The 20,343-nt window shown below is 34.2% G+C and overlaps 1 protein-coding gene across 2 annotated transcripts in view; it reads left to right on the top strand.

The window, feature by feature from the left end:
- Window positions 1-20,343, top strand: part of LOC106124574 (uncharacterized) — a 32,243-nt gene that overhangs the window by 3,202 nt on the left and 8,698 nt on the right. The window contains exons 2-7 of one of the 2 annotated variants that reach the window (XM_013321393.1): window positions 17,860-17,950; window positions 18,036-18,526; window positions 18,840-18,996; window positions 19,386-19,581; window positions 19,669-19,745; window positions 19,928-20,126. In XM_013321393.1, coding sequence (XP_013176847.1) covers window positions 17,860-17,950; window positions 18,036-18,526; window positions 18,840-18,996; window positions 19,386-19,581; window positions 19,669-19,745; window positions 19,928-20,126 — 1,211 coding nt within the window. Of the gene's footprint in view, window positions 1-17,859; window positions 17,951-18,035; window positions 18,536-18,839; window positions 18,997-19,385; window positions 19,582-19,668; window positions 19,746-19,927; window positions 20,127-20,343 lie in introns of both variants that reach the window. The other variant, XM_013321392.1, reaches the window with a different exon arrangement.

Here is a 20,343-nt window from a genome sequence, read left to right as displayed (position 1 = left end):
GACTCCATCCGCGCGGAATTAAGAACAAGCTTAATAAATAGCCTATGTGTTCTTCTAGACTATTTTCTACATCTGTGCGAAAATTAAGCGAGATCCAGGGATCCGGAGATACCTTCAAAAAATATTTATGCATCTAAACATCCGCATTTATAATATTAATAAAGGAACATTTACATTAGTAGGTTTATGGTGTACTTTACGCCCGGTAGGGGCGATACGATAGCTAATCTCACAAATATACGTACAGGCCCACTGAACTAATATAAATGCGATTATAACACGTGTTTATCCTATTATCGAACGAATAGCAATGCTGTGTGCCGTCACATTTTTATCTCCTCTGCGCTGCTTTTCGTTTTATCAAGACCAGACAAACACGTTAATAATATATACCTACTAATGATTCGCTTTAAAAATGACCAATTTCGAGTACTCATTGAGCTTTTTACATCTGGTAAAAAGGAGGGTTCTTGTTTCGAACTCACAGTACAGAACATTATTACTCCGAAACGTGTAGATTTTTTTAAAGAAAAAAATGGTATATTTTCATTTTCATGCTACAAGCTTAAACACCCTTTGGGCACACCTAAGAAACCTATGAGTACTCTCCAAACCAAGGTTCGTTACCGGCTTTAAGGTGGGCAACATAGATTGATAACATTTGTAACTTTATTAAATTACTAGCTGTCGTCGCCCGCGACTCCGTCCGCGTGTTTATATAAAACAACTTAACTATTGTAGCTTATGTGTTCTTTCAGACTATGTTACATCCATCCAAAACCCATCCATCCACATCACATCCATCTAAACATTCGCATTAATAATATTAGTAAGTTAAATAAAAAGCAGCTCTTCAAGGCATAAATTCGAAAAAATAATAATAAATAGTATCCTATGTCCGTCTCCTGGCTCTAAGCTACCTCCTCACCAATTTTCAGCCATATCGGTAAAGCCGTTCTTGTGTTATAAATAGTATAACTAACATGACTCTTTTATATATAGTACCTGGATGACCGAGCTTTGCTCGGTATTTTTTTTTAATTTGTGTTTTTTGGAAATTATATTTAAGTACGAATTACTAATAAAATGATGAAATATGAATAATATTTTTCGATCCTACCGATAGGAAAAGTTAAGTTTAAGTTGATTATAGATAAAATACAAATAAAATGACATTTTCTAAAAATGATTCCTAGCTAGATTGATTTATCGCCCCCGAAACCCCCTATACACTAAATTTTATGAAAATCGTTGGAGCCGATTCCGAGATTTCAATTATATATATATATATATATATATATATATATATATACAAGAATTGCTCATTTAAAGATATAATATAAGATAGAACGAATGATGTTCCAAATATGTTATATTGACTATCGAATGGTCTATCGAAACTATATACATAGTTAGTATTTCATTAAAATTTAACACAAAAATGTATTTAAATTTGATACAACTAAAACTTCTATGATACAATGTCTGCAGTAAAAAGTAACTTTGTGTTTTGACCGCTTTAACACTTGTATCTTGTCATCTCTTTCCTTTTAAAAAAAAACAGAGACAATAGGAATGTCAGTCCAAATTCATAGAAATCAATGAAATGGTATGCGCTTGTGAATGTTGTATTTAAGGTACCGTTATTGACGAGCCAAAGGGCGTTCTGAATGTGATAGGATTACCATGAGTTTTTGAAATTTATAGGGATGCTATTATTTTTTTTATAGATTATAAACATGGGTCTTTTATATAACTTAATAATTTTGCTATATAATTTGATAGGGCTTACATCACAATATTCGTTTTTTATATATGTTATAACTGCGGTTAGATTAACTGATGCAATCACGGAAATCATTCCCTCTAAAGTTGTTGGAAAAGTGAATTCTTCTTTTAGTTAAAAAATAATCTATTTAAGGTGGTTCTGTATTTAAAACTGTCTTTATTACTTGTTACGGACATCATTTGAAAGTTGAAGAAAAATATTTTTGTAATTTGTCCTCAGATGAATAGAAAATTTTGGAGTCACTACACGTAGCATGTCGATCCTTTGGATTCATTGAATAACGTACTGCTTTGTAAACAATGAATATAGTTTATCGTTGGCTTCCATTGCGGAAACACATGCACAAAAACATATTACCATCCTTGTCATGGTCTTTGAAAAGACAGAGATATCGATGTTGTTTTGTCGTAGTTACGTTAAAAAAATATGTTAAACATACATTGTCTAAAAGTTTTACCGTTAACGAAGGTGACTTTGTTTTATAACGACACCTATGCACACAGAGATTATTGATACGTATATATTTCTTCTTATTATTAATATTATAAACGCGACAATATTAGATGGGTGTGATGTTTGTTTGAAGGTTTCTCCAAAACGGCTCAACGGATTTCGATGAAACTTGGCACACATGTAGAGCATAGTCTAGAAGAACACATAGACAACTTATTAAGTTTTTTTTATTGCCGCGCATACGAAGTCGCGGGCGACAGCTAGTTGTAATAATAAAACACGCATGGTATAGTTTTTTTTCCTAAATTCCTGTTCATAATAAATCAACATTATTGACATATCATATCTCACGCAATATTTATATTAATTTAAAATACAAAAACATGTTGTTGAGGAATGTTAATATGTTTTGTACTGTTAGGTATAAAATCCGACACTGTGCCGGTGTATTGGCGCAACCTTATAAAAGTATCAACGTTTATGTCACCTCACTAATCAATCTGACACTTGCCTTGGTAACAAAATCGTGCCATTCGCTCCAAATGAGTGTAACTAATGTTGTCTGAAAGTACAAATGTTTCCCGCAGCGGAAACTCAATGTGATACAGCCATTATCTCCCAAAAGAAAAAGTGTATCTGTAGGAACATTTTACAATATTTGCCATTTCATATAACAACAGATTTGACATTTTGACTACAACAAACAATCCAAATGAGTCGAAGCCTTGGTGCACAGATTGACAGACTGTCGTGTTATTAATATCGTTTATGGTGGCTATGACATAGTTTGCATTCGTATCGCGTTAACATGTACTATGACTATCGATTAATTTAATTCGCTAGCAGTCCAATGGGAAGGTTAGCCTAAAGCGATCCTGTGTTAAAAACTATACCAGGGGTAGTGAACCAATGGCACGCGATTTATACAATTATTTTAGATATACTTTGTGTTTTTTCTGAATACTCCGCTATGCAGCAGAGTACAAAAATGTTTTGTCACCATTTTCATTGCCTTTAAAAATGGTGATAACTATTTTTTTGTTTACGGTTATCACCTAATCCGACTTAGACCAGTCTCATCTAGATTAATGTGAAACTATAGTGTTCAAATTCTGTATTATGAATGGTCAACACAACGAGGGGAAACGTCGAATTGAATGAATTCGAGCAAATTACGGGAGATGAGCAATTTTAGTTGGACTTCGTAATTTCTGTGCATTCAACTTGAGAATTTCACGAAACGTCATGCGTGAATCACTTCGTTCAAAAATTAAATATATATGCAATAAAAATTGTTATAAAGTTACAGGAAAATGTCTACAGATTGCATTGAGGAAAAACAAAAAATGTCTTTTTTAACATCTGAAATGTATACTCAAAATACCGGCTAAATGCTCAACCAGATTATAAAAAAGCTTTTTGAAATGACCATAGATAAGTGTTACTCTCAAGAAAATTAAATTCACATGACACAAAACCATAATGCAACCAGTATCGTTTTACTAAGTTGATACCATTGTTGTAGATAGACAAGTTAAGAAACAAAATTATATCGCGGTATGGACACAAACGGAGAGATGAAGATCACATAATTAAAAATGTAGTGAGATTAATATGGATACAAAGGGAGAAGAAGATGGATGTGTGGTGTAACAAGAAAGGATAAAGTTAAGAATGTGTATATTAGAGGAAGTTTGAAAGTAGGGCCAGTGATCGAGAAATTGAGGAGTAAAAGGTTAGCGTGGTTTGGACATGTTATACGGAGGGACGATGATGCTATTAGCAAAAAAGTAATGAGATTGATGATTGATGTGGATGTGGCTACAAAGGGAGAAGTAGACCAAAAAAGTATGGATGGAAGGAGAACTAAAAAGGGATGGATTCAAATATGACGACTGATTGACATGTATGGAGGAGTAGTACATACTGTGCCGACCCTCCATAGGAATAAGGGTGGGTTGATGATGATAAATGTAGAGCAAGACCAAATAAAGTATGGATAGATTGTGTTAAATAGGATTTGAGCATAAAGGGAGTAAATTCAGATATGAGAGCTGATGGAGATGTATGGAGGAATACAGACTGTGTTATCGTCATTCAACATTCTTAAAATGCATTCAAAATTAGTTTACGCAGCATTTTGCACAGGTGCGCTCGTCTACGTAACACCATCGGCATTCGATGCCTACAAAAAGAAACAACCCTACCACAAAATGCGCATAGTAAACAAACATTGCGTTACAAAAGTCGTCCATATATACTAAAGTAATAAAGTTGTAAATAGCTTGGCGGATTTTGCAACAAATGATAGATAATGGTTCTGCTGTACGACATACAATCGTTGGAGTCTATTTCATTTTGCTACGTTAGTTTCCATTGTATCCACATTTTTTCCGTCATGGGAAAAGGCTGGTATACATTAGTAATTGTTCTTTGTTTAGTATAATCTTAGGTATGTAACATACTTATACTTAAAATGACGTGGTAATATGGAAATGGTGGGAAAATATTATATTGAATTGAACTTTACAGCTTGACCTATCGAGATTTAAGATTTATAACTAATAATGTAGAAACTTACTTGTATAGAATTTCTTAAAAAAAAAGTTTTTCTTTCTCACCTGTTAACTTTGCCATGATAATCTATTTAAAAAAATTGCTATTTAGCCGTGGTTTTCTGAGACCAATATCGACGTTTAAAACATTTTGCTATCTCTTTTTTGTCAAAGATAATGACAGGGTCTCAGAAATCAACGGTTAATGATGTAGGTACTCGTCATTTCGTTGAAGGACTTTGCGAATTCATGTTACGTAAAAACAACTGCAATTATATTCATAACGTCTTTGTAATATTATTTATGACTATACTTCATTCAATGTTCATATAAACTGAAAATAAGTAGGTATTTATACAATGAATCTCCATAACCAAGCAACAACAATAACAAAAGGGTGCGTCCCTTTGAATATCTATGCATAATGCCACCACAATGACTCTGAACTTAATCAATTGAATTAATATCGATTTTATTAATTATACTTATAACTCCAAATATTCTATTATAGTTTATTATAAAATTTAACTGTATAGATATATTTTCAAGTAGATACATTCTCACTATTATTTTAAAATATAACTACTTATGAGAAGTCAAGATGTGTTTTACCAAAATAAATACGTCATCTGGTATCCGTACTTTTTATTGCCCTCAACCTAAATGTCTTGACAAAAAATAGAATATAACAAAAAAAAAATCTCAAGGCATTCACTTCAAGGATTTAAATTGTTTACCCCAGCGATAAAAACATTTCTGCATTATTGAATATCTAGATCTTTAAAGAATATAATAAATGAATTTGAAACGGTCTAACAAGTCCGTAGCTACCGTGGTCGCACCTGTAATTGAAGGTTGAGCGTCAGCCAAGGTCTCTAAATTGGTTAATGTCCACAGTTTGATATCGTGCTTTATTATTGTGTACATCGCGTTTGCTTTCAAAACCTACTGTTTTGTGTCCTTTTCTAACTATAGGTTATTTTTTCTCTATTCATTTGCTGCAAAATCATTAAGAAATGTTAAATTGTCGAAGTCAGAGACAATGATACAAGAACAAACTATTCGAAATCCATGAAATAAAATGCACGACATAATTCCTAGCCTATCTCTACCTCTTCCTGAAGAGACTGCAAAGCAGAATGTAGTCTGACTTTATTCCTGAATATTATATGTTTTAGAAGTTTAACCTAGTCACTATTTTGTAATTAATTTTGTTTGTTTAATGTTAATATATGCATATACTTATGTGTTATTTTAGTGAAATCAATATAATATTTGTGTAAAATGACGAAACAACTGCGTTAACGTTCGAACATCCTGTGCACGCGACATGTAAAGGATAACACGCTGTCACACTGGCAAATGCCTTATGTACAGGATGTCCCAAATTCTTGGAGGTATATTACAATGCTTTTTTTATTAAAATGACTTGTCAAATATCTCTGCCTGTAAGACTTGCTTACTCCTGTCAGCTACGTGCATAAGCTGTGGCATTGTTATACTTGTACTGAAACCAATTTTGTCTTTGTTTTTCAAAGCTATTGAGAAGAATGACGATGTGTTATACTAAACTTGTAATGTTTTGGCAATGAAAAACCATAGTAAATTATATGTTTTAATATGACATTGATTTTATCAAGTATATAAGATGTTTCATTTTATTCTTGCCATTAATCGCTTACAGATTGTGGTCAGAACTGTAATATTTATAAGTATTTTTCAACATGCTGTATAAAGTGTGTTGTGATTTTCGAGAAACGTCAAATTTGACTTTACATAGAAGACGCACAGGTCGCGTACTCAATTTGAATTACGATCGTCCAATCCCAGGCCGTGGTTACGCTTCGGCTGTGGGGTGGGCTGGGGTGAACCGATCCGCCCTCTACCGACGCTATGTAAAGTTTGGTCGATATTCCCCATGTAAAATCAGACAAAGAACCTTGAAAGCGAGCTATGGATTTTCTTATATGACGAAGCAATCTCAAGAACAATGCATGCAACTTCCTTTGTTGCTGGAGTTATTTAAGAAGTTGCAGTCAGTTATGCGCTTGCAAAATAATGGCTTTACTTTATAAACTCTTTATTACTTTACATTGTTATTCATACATAAACTTTACTTACTATAGGGATTGTTGTGGGGAAATTTTTGTTCTATTTAATATCGATATTCTAACAAGAACTACTATATGAAATAACTCACAAGAAGATTGGACAACTTCGTGGTCGCAACATATTAAATTTAACTCGAAATATATAATCCAAAATTAATAAAATAGTGTGCAGACACAAAAATACAAGATTATAATTTTGTTTTGTAAAAACATATAAGATCGTTTAATTATTCTTTTTTTATTAAAAATATAATAATGTAAATTTTAATGACCGAATTATAATAAAGGTTTTTAATACATCGTATATTCGGCTTACGTAAATACCACGACCACACAAAAGACGGGCGTGATGTGTTTTTGCCTACTACAGGCCTAACTTTAGCCTTCTTTCACTTTCCATTCTTTTCTTAATTAGGGAAGGGTAAGTAGATTTGACGGAGAAGAGGAAATATTGTCTTAAGGTGCGTCACCTTCTCCCGTCGATTAAAAGTAAGCAACGCATCTGCAATTGCGGATGTTTTTGGGCAGCCATTCAGCTATATTAGGTAGGCTTGCTTACTTGCCAACTTATAATATAAACAATAGTTTGAAATATTAAAAATTTGTTTATTTTTGTGACGCAGCTTGAATCACACAACTGAAAATATTATAATTCTTTATGTAGTCAAAACTAAGTGCATGTTTTTACTACCGAAATGTATAAAAACATATTGTTATCTCTCTCCTTGTCTTTGAGATAACAGAGACAACAATATGTTTCAATAGAAGTGTTATGGCTATGGATTTCATGGTAAATCCACGTCACCGCATGAGATGGTCGCCATGGTAACCGTTTGTTAGGTCAATGCTCTAATGTTTTGAGGGGAATGATGACCCGAACCGTGCTACGAAGAAATAAATACTTTTATACCACGTTTTTATGGAAAGGTTTTTACACTATCCGTATTTAATTCTTACTACCTGTCGCCCTCGACTCCGTCCGCGTGGATATATAAAAAATTTTAATTAGTGTAGCCTTTGTGCTCTTTCAGACTTTGTTCTATATGTATGCCAAACTTAAACGAGATTCGTTCGAGACCCATTCATCAATCCACAACACATCCATCTAAATTAGTAAGTTAAATAAAAAGCAGCTCTTCAAGACATAGATTTGAAATATATATATATATATATATATATATATATATATATATATATATATATATATATAGTAACCTATGTCCGTCTCTTGGCTCTCAGCTACCTCCACACCCATTTTCAGCCATATCGGTAAAGCCGTTCTTGAGTTATAAATAGTGTAACTAACATGACTTTCTTTTATATATATAGATTACGTAGAAGGAAAACGTCGCGATGTAACCTGCACATATCTGCAAAGAAATTCAAAGATATGTGTAAAGTCGACCCGCACTGGGCCAGCGTGGTTGACTATGACTAATCAGCCTTTGGGTAGGCTTCGAGCCTCTCGGTGTCGATGTCTTTAGGCAATGATTTTAAGTGTAAAAAACCAGTCTTCTGTGTTCCACGCAATATTTATTTAATAATTACATTAATTAGTATACGTAATTAATAATATTGAATTATGGAAACAACTTTGTTGCATAACCTTTTCGTCTTCATCAAAGAATTTTCTAGTGAAAATAATTTTATTAGGCATAAAATTAGAAATTGTATTTTAAAGTGTGATTGGATTGCACGTCACGCACAACAGAGATTCATTGCACAATCTACATAAAGTTTTCTGTACGAAGAAGTCCCCGAAAGAAGGACCCAAAACGTGTAATCTGTTTAGTATTAACTACCTATCGCCCGCGACTGCGTCCGCGCGGAGTTAAAAAAAAAATTATAAGTAGCCTGTTTTCTTCCAGACTATGTTTTTTACATGTGTGCCAAGTTTCATCAAAATCCTTTGAGCCGTTTCTGAGATACCTTCAAATATCCATCCATCCATCCATCCGTTTAAACATTCGCATTTATAATATTAGTAAGATGGTAACAAATCACGACATGATAATTTAAATTATGACCTTGTTATGTTATCCCAACCCTCACATACATACACACACACACACACACACAGAAGATAAGTTAATGATTGCATTGCGGAAAAATATAAAACTAATTTAAAAAGAGAGAGAAGCGAAGACGCTTCTCTCTCTTCTTATATCAGATGAAGTCATTAATGCGATTCAGACGCCCGTGACAGGTCCATTTTCCTGGTCAGATTACTGGCTAAAAACAAAATGTATAAGTTTTTAAAAATCCAGTAAAGCGGAAAGAAAACGTTCATCGATTTATGCAGAATTAATAAATTAATTTTGCGTGACAACAGACTGCACGGACGGAAGCGTTACCCACTCGTTCCTTTATCGAGTAGGAAAACTAATCATTGTAACTATTACATTGTTTTTAGCGACGCTAAATTCAAGGAAATACAACCAATGAGGACAATGCTAACTTTGTTTCATTTGAAGGCTTGATAAAGGACAAGTCACTTACTACAGATTGCTGTCTTCGGAGATTTTGTTCATAGTAAGTATATGGACGAAATTAAAAGAAAATTTAGGTACTTGTCTCGTGTCTAGGGACTACCTTAAACGTAAATAGGTCTTCAGGCCGACACCGACTTCGAAATAACAACAATGGGAAAGTATAGACAAATTTCAAGAAAGAAAAATTTATTACTTTCGGGGGTATTCGTTCATGATATTATTTTGTTACTTTTTAATACATTTTGTTTAATAATGTTTTTTTGTTTGCGAATGTTTTTTTTAGTTTTACCTACTTTGACATAATGACCTTTCTAAGCTTTCTGATTGTTGCAACACTCGGATTAAACTTTCGTTTCTTTACGATAAAAGGAAGAAAAAAACAGATGAAAACTGTATTTTTATTCTATCAGGGTAAACATGACCGCAGTTTTAAAATGATTAATTTAACGTCATAGATATGCGCGCGTTCACACGGCCCTTCTAACGCGTACATCCGCTAACGCTAGTTACGTAGATACTACACATATACCGCGGCTTCGTTTACATTCTGCTTTTATTATTTGATAAGCTGTGGCCCGGGACTCTGTCCGCGCGGTAGTAAAAAATAGTAACTTATGTTCTCTTTCTCTCTTCTTTTTCTCTTTTGAAATACATGCAAACGTTCTCGAGATATCTTCTAACAAACATCCATCCATTGAAACATTCTCATTTATAATATTAGTAAGATTACTAGCTTCTCTACTTTCGGTTATCTATACAATTTTCACCATCTAAATCATCAAACCATGATTATCCACAAAAAAACCTTAATAGAAGAAAAGAGATACTAATATGTTTTTCGCAGGTTTTGTGACAGTGTAAACTCACTGGCGTTAACTTATAAGCTATGTTTAATTGTGACCCAAATATCTAACGCATGTGAACCAAACTAAGCGTATAATTACTTACCAAGGCTTGCATTCCTTACAGCTTTTTATGACTATATCCACTTTCCAACGTTTGTCCAAATATGCAACGCTAATCTTTGCTAAAACAGGTGATCGTTATGCGATTCAATGAATTTAGATTATCCAAAAAGCCTAACTATTATGGCAAGGATATAAGAAACAAAAGTCTTTTAAAAAAATATTCTTCGAGAATTTTGAATTTACGTGCTGGCTGACTCTCTCATGATTTGTAAACCGATGTTGAGTGTTCTACCGAAGAAAAAAGATTTATTTTCTTTGTCTATACCAGTATCTAAAGTTTACGTAGACATGAGTTCTACATAAAAAAAAACAAAATAAAAAAAAACAAATAAAATGTTTATACATTTCGATTTTCTTTTGAAAACTCATTTATAAAGGTAAAACCAGTCCTAAACTAAATCCATGTCATGTAGGCAGTCAGCCTAATAAACCTTCCCACGCCCATAATTACCTACAGGGTGTCATTAGGGTCCCGTGGGGGTAGACTCTAACCTTTGCCCGCAGCAAATAAGCGTTTAGCGTTATTATCAACAATCCCTTTATTAGTTGAACTTTGCTACGGATATGTCAATTATTTCGTCAGAAATTAATGAAAAAGTTTACTTTTGAAATAGAAAGTTTAGTACATGATAGGGTGTGTTTGGAATTTGTATGGAAATAAGTACAGGGTGTTTGTACTTGGCAATTTATCTGTGAATGCAATTGCGTGGATAGTTGAGGTAGAGCAAGCTTCGGACGATGCGAATCGAGACGCAAAGAACGTTGGTATAGCAAATTGAAGAGTTGAACGTTGAGTTGAGCAAAGCGAAGACCACCAAAAGATTGTAAAGCTAAAAGAATTTTGCATGACATTGAAGCAGGAACCGAGTGTTATCTATTTATTTTAAAGATACATTTTAATGATTGCGACAAGTTGCTGATGTGAACTCTATGACGTCATGCTCCAGCTGTAGGTCATGTCAGCTGCTATCAAAGTCAATGGTGTATGACCATTCTACATGACACCAGACATACCCCAAATTATTGTTCTCTTTACGCTCCATTGATTAATTCCATATTCGATTTACTCGGCATGCTGTGGCTAAATTTTTGATCGGTTATTAGGTTTTATTTCCATTTTCATCTATACTTGATAATGGCTTATTATATAAAGTAACGAAGTATGTATATAAGCACTAACTGTCGTCTGTGACTCCGTTCGCGCGGAATTAAACAAAAACTTAATAAGTATCCCATGTGTTCTTCGAAAATATGTTTTACGTTTAAGCCAAATTTTAGTGTGATCCGTTCAGCCATTTTGGAGACCTTTAAACATATATCCATCCATCTAGACATTGGTATTTATAATATTATTAAGATATAAGTTTAATTAATAAGTACCAAATGACCAAGGATTCTTACAAACTAAGTATAAAATCATTAATTTAAAAGTGTTTTTAAGTTATAGTATGTTAAAGTAATTTTAACGACAGTTTGAATATTGAAATTGTAATGACTACTAGTTATCAGTTCTGACTAATATCTGACTTTTAAGCCGAAAATAAACACCAGTAAGTCACGACCACTGACAAACCGACAAGCGCATAATTGTTCAAGTATTTACAACATTCAGTCCAACTCATTTACATAGAAAATTCGTTTTCATTCCCTTATTCAAATTAGGCATTAACCAACCCCTCCTGAAGTCGCGTATTTATTTCAGCGGCGCAAGGTGAAACACCCTCCCTATTGGCCGAATGTTTCCCTCCAAACCGCAGAAGGTTTCACGCGAAAACCGGTGAAAAGCAAATATATCCGTCTCACTCTAACTCATTGCTCGTTCCGCTCGTTGACTCTTTCCAACGTAGGGGTGTAATGAAACGTTTCTACGTTCACTATCAGTGCCTTCCAAGATTAAACAATTGACGGACGCATTGGAGTTATTTGATATTCTTTTCTAATCTATTAAAGTGCCTTAAGTGTTTTTTTTATAAAAAAAAATAGTTTATAATTAAAAAAAAACATTGATAATTTTCTTTAGCATCTTAAAAACGAAAAGTTAAAGTTATATGTTAATTAAGTGAACGGCTCGTTGAAAAAGCAATTTCACTGAAATGTGATTGAAAGTGAAAACAGTGGCGGCATAGTAAAACAAATATATGCTCTATTTCTGATCGATTGTATATAACTGGACAATCAATAATATATCTTTTGGTAAATAGAAATAAGATTCATTATCCTATTAAGAGATATACCGCGATGTATCATTATGGATTCGTGATAGACGCGACATAAAGTTGGTGAACGCAAAATGATTGTTTAATATTAAAATGGAATATTCTTGGCACATGGAGGACGCCGGGAGTCAAGAGAACCCTAGAGTCAATAGACTACAAGGGAGAAATCAAGGTTAGCAATCAATACATCATAGCATATTCTATTTCTGTCCTATCATATTAAACTTTGTAGATCTTACTTGAAGATGACCGTAAAAAAGCAAGTCGTTTTTCCAATTTACCATTGGCCAGTAATTCCTATCGAATCAAACGAGTATCGAGTTTACTTCATATTAAAATAGAATGAAACATTGAGTTAATCTTACTAATATTAAAAATGCGAAAGTTTATAACAGAATTTAGATGAATGGATGTTAGAAGGTATCTACGGCTCTACGGATCACGATGAAATTTGGCACAGATGTAGAAGATAGTCTAGGGGAACACATAGACTACTTTTATATTTTTTTAATTTCGCTAGGACGGAGTCGCGGGTGAAAGCTAATAAATTATAAAATCTTGTATTTCTTTACCCAGAAACAACACTATTGTAACACAATATACGATGGACCTAACCTAATAGTTTTTGCCCGATTGTAAACGTTGAACACATTCTATAAAGATATGGTTACATTTGAAATATTATATTTGATATAATGACGTCCATACATTGATAAAGATTTAAATCCAATACGTTGAGTACCATTCGTTACTAGACCGTTACAAAAGTACGCATATAAAATTGCGTCGTGAATATTTATGTATCGTGATTAATGAATAAGTATTACCGGAATAAGACCTCTTTAATAGATCGATTAAAGGAAACGAACTGGCCATAAGACACGTATGTTGGTCGTATGAAATAAGTTGGTAGTACTAGCATAATGAACTAAGCAAGAGTTATCTTTACTTACACGAATATTACACTCAAATCCCAGTCGATACGTTTGCGAATAATTATCTCTAATCTCGTAATTTAATACGTTATTTGGTTCCTAATTAAAACGCATTGACGTCAAATATAGAAAATACGCGTACTATTGTGAATCGTGGAACACGATTTATTGATATTTGTATGTTTATATATAATATGTATGTATAATTAAATATAACCCAATATACTCATTAGATGTAGAAATGATTAATTTTTGCTTGTCCAATTATTGGTCCCTGAGACCAAAATCCATGTATGTAACATGTTGTTGTCTCCGTTTTGTCAAAGAAAATGACGATAAGTCGTAAGTTGTTTTTAAAAATATATCAATTTACTTTCTTCTATTCGCCGTGACTATGGTTTAAACATTATGGAAAAATCCTTAAGATCTTTGGAAGACTAAAAACTACTGCAAACACATATGTATTAATGTCATCGTTATCAACATAAGTGTTATTGCTAGTCCTGTTTTTCCTGTCGCTATGAACGACATATTCGTTTGTTGTATAGATTTTTAATGAGCTTACACATTTTTTTATAAGTTATTAGTATTTAATTTAAGAAAATTAATTCGTAGAACGAACATTTGTATAGAAAATTGTACTTAATTGCTACTTGAAAATCTTTCAATATAAGGTTTTAAAAGTTTAGTGGACAGAGTCTTGCTTATGGTTTATGAAGAACTATGTCCATTTGTAGACGTCAAAAAATAAATACGCGGTATTTACAAACAAAATCATATCAAATTCTTTATCGCAATTCTTTTTGTATTCTCTCTGAAGATATTAAGATGACAATGTTTGTTGTTTCTACGTTTAAGCAGTGGAAACATTTAAAAAAGTGGTCGCAAGGTTTAATATATAAAATTTATATTTAGTTCTATGCCCCCAGGTGCAACCCTGTTCACCTGCGTATCAATAAAGCACCCCAATATTAAACATATCGTTTCTATTAACGACAAATCACGCGGTTCACTGAACAGCTACGCCCTCTGTAACGCTAATTTGTTAACAAAATCGTGTGAAAACCGACCCGTTGCTTGCAATCGACTAACATCGACAAGTCGACCGTGAAAATGCATCTGCTACAATGAAAATAGAATTTTTATTTTTGATAGTTTTTACTTTAAATTATTGAAGCGTATCTTATCAGTTCTTTTTCCTCGTTTCTGATAGAACTTTCTCTATTTCTTTGTCAAAAAACTATTGGTTGGAATTTTTAAATCAACAATTTAAGTTAAAGATTCTTTTTTAAATAGTTTAACTAACTGACGCCCGTGGCACCGTCCGCGCGGAATTAGAAAACTTAATTATTAGCCTATGTGTTCTTCCAGACTATGTTCTACATCTATGCCAAAGTTCAGCGAGATATGTACGTCGCATCAGGCGCGTTTAAGTGTAATTAAGTAAAACAGAAAACTGATTTCAATACCTTTCTTACTAATATGATAAATGTGAAAGTTTGGATGGATGGATGTTTGCTAGAAGGTAACTCCGGAACGGCTCAACGGATCTTGATGAAATTTGGCACATAAGTAGAACATAGTCTGCAAAAACACATAGGCTTTTTAATTCTTTTTATTCTGCCCGAACGGAAGATCAGGCGCCAACTATTATAGGTATATACCTACCTCGTGTAAAAATTTTAACACTGTATTTTTATATTCAATTACATTCAAACGACAACTTACATTACGCGATAAAGTTTTATGAAGGTGTGAATTTTATTTATGCGGAGCATTTACGTTTATCGATTGTGATTTATGTTACATATCGATTATATTATAGCGCATTGAAATTACAGTTAAATTAAAAGATAATTTGCATCCGCGATTTAAAACGAATCTATGGATGTTAAGTCAATGTAAAACAAATGACCATCAGGAAAAACAACCAAAAAAGTGAAGGATAAAAAATAATACTAATATTATAAACGAGAATGTTTGGATGGATGGTTGTTTGTTAGAATGTATCTCTAGAACTAGTCCATGGATCTCGCTGAAATTTGACACAGTTGAAGAACGCAGTCAGAAAGAACACATAGGTTACTAATTAACTGCGCATACGGAGTCGCGGGCGACAGCTAGTTATGAATGGCTAACTAAATATGATACGTAATTAAGACAATCAGTACTGAAACTGTGTAACTAAAACATCATTGTTTCGATAAAAGTGTGTATGTCAGTCGTTCACCCCGCACAGCGTACCTTTCACTCGGCATGTATTCAACAATTGTACTGCCACACACATTGAATTATTTAATATCCTCTCTCTATACATTTTTAACATTACTTTCCTAAATAAAGAATGTTAAAAACTGTAGAGTTATTAGTATTTAAGTACAATGTTTTGATGACAACATAACTTGTGGATTTACACAATGTGTAAACAAAAAACCCATTACCCTTGTTATCCAGAGATAGAGAAAATTGTCGAATTGTCGTTTGGCGTGATGCTGCTTCTTTTAAATTCATACATTTATTTTAAAGCACTAGCTGTCGCCCGCGATTCCATCCGCGCGGAATTAAAATTAACTCAATAAGTGGCCTATGTGTTCTTCCAGACTATGTTCTCTACGTATGCCAAATTTTATCCAGATCCGTTCAGCAGTTCTGGAGATAACTTCCAACAAACATCCATCCATCCATCTAAACATTCGCATTTATAATCATACCTCCAGCGTAAAGATAAATGTACCTGTACTTTATTTACGCCTGCTGTCTTAGATCGGGAAGAAATGTTTTTCAATTATTGAGAATTTTTGATAGTAAAATTAAGTAGCTGTTGGTCACGGACTTTACTAAGTAGATTTGTTATTTATGTATAGCGACTTCATGCACAAACACCAATTAGAATTTAATGGGCAATTTAACTGTTTCAACAGATGAAATACCCATACAAAAACATCTTGCTATTTCATTTTGTTTCAAGTGAATGAGATAGATGATAATATGTTTTTTGTAAAATGTTTCATCAGTGGAAATTTACGGATAATTATAATAATCGTTTCTGTTTTTACTTGTGATTAAAACTGTTGGGAAATTTCCAAAGCCTCATATTTCTTTGTTGCATAAATTTATTTAAGTTGACGTTCACAATGCAAATAAGTCGAAAACTTATGTACAGTTAGGGCCCTTCTCCAGGGTCCACTAACAGAAAAATCACCTCTTTCTTTGCAACGAAATAAACTCCGCCTCTTCTTTCAAAATAATCAATTACGCAGCAGTAAGTTGCGCAAACGAAGTCATAATAGTAAAAAGTCGCTTACCATTGACCGATCTTTTTTGTACAGACACATTTACCTGCGTCCTGTTTCCGCGTCATTATCTCAATGCTTACGAAACTTTCAAACGACTACCAATTTTAAAGTGGACACCGCCGTTTTCCCTGATGGTACCTTTTACTCAGAAACCGGCAACACATGTGGAGTTCTAGAGGTACTTTGCGGACGTCTGTAGTCGGCGATGACTATCTTGTGTTCATGCCTTTTGCCCCCTTCTCTTTTAAAAAAAACTTGCCATAACAACGTCTTAATGGCCTTTTCTGCAGGAAATTCGATGTTTAGTGGGAAGGGAATTTAATTCTTTGACTGTTCTGTACAAGGTTTAACACGTGTATTCCATTTTACGCAAATCTATCGTTTATGGTATTCCATGTTACACGTGTTCAATTATTATAATCACGATACTCATGGTAATATATTAGACGCTATTCATTTGAATAATTAGGTATTCCACATTTTTATTAATTTACCCGGATATGTTCACGACTATGACCCATAGAGGTAGACGATGATTTCTCTTATTCGATAATGACGACGTCGTTTAATTTGCATTGTACTCGTATACTTACGCAAAACTAGTTCACTTTTAAAACGTCAATTATGCTAAAATATTAACGCTAGAAGTATAAAATATACAAGATTTGAGAGAGCAAGTCCAAAGTACAGAAGCGTTATTTTTTTCTTAAACGTTTTTTACTTAACAGTCAACTAAGGAATAGTCCTAAAACCTATAAAATTCATGTGAGTATTTCATAAATATACGCGTCATAAAACATTGTGTATTTTCTAGCAAAGTCCATTGCAGTGTAACGGTCCAACGCGCCACGCATGTGAAGACAAAATTATAGCTCATGGAATGTTTATTTGTAAGTCAACGAAATCACCAAAAAGATGTTTGAAGGTGAAATAAAAAAATGCCTAATTGCACTAAACACGAATACGATTATAAGTTTTGGTCATTTTAAAAAAAAACATTTTTGTACTGTATGTAAAGCTTTAATAGTGTATTTTTGTACCTAGGTCCGGGACTGATAGACGAGTTGGAGGCATTCATGGCCCCCGTCGGCGACGGCTGCTACCCGCCGCAGCCGCTCGACGCGCGCCGACTAGGGTAAGTGAAAATCATGAAGGTTACTGTCGTTACTTAAGTAACTTAAAGTATTCAAATGTTACTATCGTTAATCATTATTCCATAGGGGCCATCAACTGCCAGAAAGTCCACCGGACTCCGGATCAGAGAACCCCTACAGTCCTTCGGAACCGGGGCACGCGGCGCACATAGCCGTCTCCCAAACCGCGCTAGCCGGGGACTACATGCTAGTGCACGACCACATCCCAACACACGAGATCCTACAACAGAATGGCGATTATATATACGAAGAACTCAAATCAGATAACCTAGACCATGAAGTCTTGAGGGGAAATCTTAATGACGTGGTAGTTTTACCTCAAGATCCAAATATTGTGGAACTCGGCATACGTACAGTCCGGCATGATTTAGGCTTGGATCAGATTACTTATCAAAACCGATACAATCATATGAGAGTGGAAATGCCAGAGTTAGACCAGGGCCTGATCAACCCGCAGTTAGTTACGATAGGCCATGAAGGAGCCACGCTGACGCCGGTCTACACCAACCTTCAGGAGCCAAGCAGTAAGAAGAGGAAGCACTCGCAGGATATTAAATGTGAGCCAGGTACATGCTTTTGTTTAATTAGATCACACATTTTAGCAAATGGAGCATTTAACAACCTCACACAAATAATGTCCATTACTTAGCAAAGACCTTACTACCAAGAATCACAACAAAGGTCTAATAGCGTCTTTTTCGGTTTTGGTTTCGGTTTTATTTTCTACACATAGAGTAAAGTTCACAACAAAAAAAGAGTATTTTTTTTAACAAATAGATAAATATAAAAAGTATAGTTTGCATATATTACTTTCAACATCAGGAAACTTCTCTATTATGTTAATATTTATGGTCTAAGTTTTCGTTCCAGCGGCACTATCACCAGAAAGCGGAAGCCACATCCCCCGGCCACCGCCTTCAGTTGACGGTTCAGAGGCTGGTGACGATGTCCCCATGCAGTGCATCAGATTTGCGCCATTCCAACAATCCGCATGGCATCTACTCTATGACTGTAACCTCAAACCACTGTAAGTAGATCTATATATATAGTTATGTATTTTAGATATAATAACAGGCCTAAGTCGTGACCTTGACATTAAAGTGGTTTCCAATTAGTCGATTTGACTTTCTACTTTCCCGTCGTCAATATTCAGACTGTTATAAGTTTATTTTAACTAGCGTATTGCAAATTGTCTAATACGTTCATGAGGGTTAGACAAAGTGTATTCGCTTAGAAGGGATTCCATAGCGAACCTCAAAATCTATATAATTCGTTATGGCATCACTACGGATCCAATGCACTTTGCCTAACCCCGCATAATTGATAGCTAATGACTTTGTCTAAATAGGCATTATTATTAAAATAGTAGACATTGGGTATTCGCGGTGATTCTTCTTATTCTTTACTTTCTTTCAGACCGAATCCCTCTTACGTGGTGGGAGCAGATAAAGGATTCAATTACTCGCAGATAGACGAAGCCTTCGTTTGTCAAAAGAAGAATCACTTCCAAGTGACATGTCAAATACAAGTTCAGGGCGAGGCGCAATACGTCAAGACTACTGAAGGATTTAAGAAAATTAATAATTTCTGCTTACATTTCTACGGTGTTAAGGTATGCTTTATTAGTGTATGAAATAAAAAATATATTTAGGAAATTATATGTTGGTTGTTGGTTGGTAACCTTACTGTTTACTTTTAGGCGGAGGATCCAAGTCAGGAAGTCAGAGTTGAACAAAGTCAATCGGATAGAACAAAGAAACCTTTTCACCCAGTACCGTAAGTATTTAGATTTACTTACAACTGCTTTGTAATTACTTTGATACAAGTATACATAGATCTTCTATACAATTTTCAGTCATAGCAAATCGCGTTAATCCTTGCCGCATTTTTCCACATAAGATGTACTAGAAAAAAAATATTTTTGGTATTTTTTAATAATTTTCTGGTGTCCCTTTTAGTGTGGAACTTCGTCGCGATTGTGCTAAAGTGACGGTGGGTCGTCTTCATTTCGCGGAGACGACCAACAACAACATGCGCAAGAAGGGACGACCCAACCCCGACCAGAGACACTTCCAGTTAGTGGTGGCGCTGCGAGCACATGCCGCCACACAACACTACATGGTCGCTGCGCACGCCAGCGATCGTATTATTGTGCGGGTAAGATTAATCAAGATGATTAAAGATGATTTTAATATTCAGTTTTACTTGCACAGTCGGACTCTTCGATTAATTCGTATGTGTGTAGGCAACATTGTCAGTTAAACTGTACAGTTCTCTTAGACACGTACTTTTAACTGAACATTCCAGTTAAAAATTAATGGTATTGTAGCTGGTGGGCTATATAGTCGAGTCAAATATTCTGGAATTTATAACT

The sequence above is a fragment of the Papilio xuthus genome, unplaced genomic scaffold (assembly GCF_000836235.2).
Source record: "Papilio xuthus unplaced genomic scaffold, Pxut_1.1 DF825946.1, whole genome shotgun sequence".
In the NCBI taxonomy this organism is placed as follows: Eukaryota; Metazoa; Arthropoda; class Insecta; order Lepidoptera; family Papilionidae; genus Papilio; species Papilio xuthus.
The sequence above is the reverse complement of the archived record's forward strand: the minus strand, read 5'-3'. Positions and strand labels throughout refer to the sequence as shown.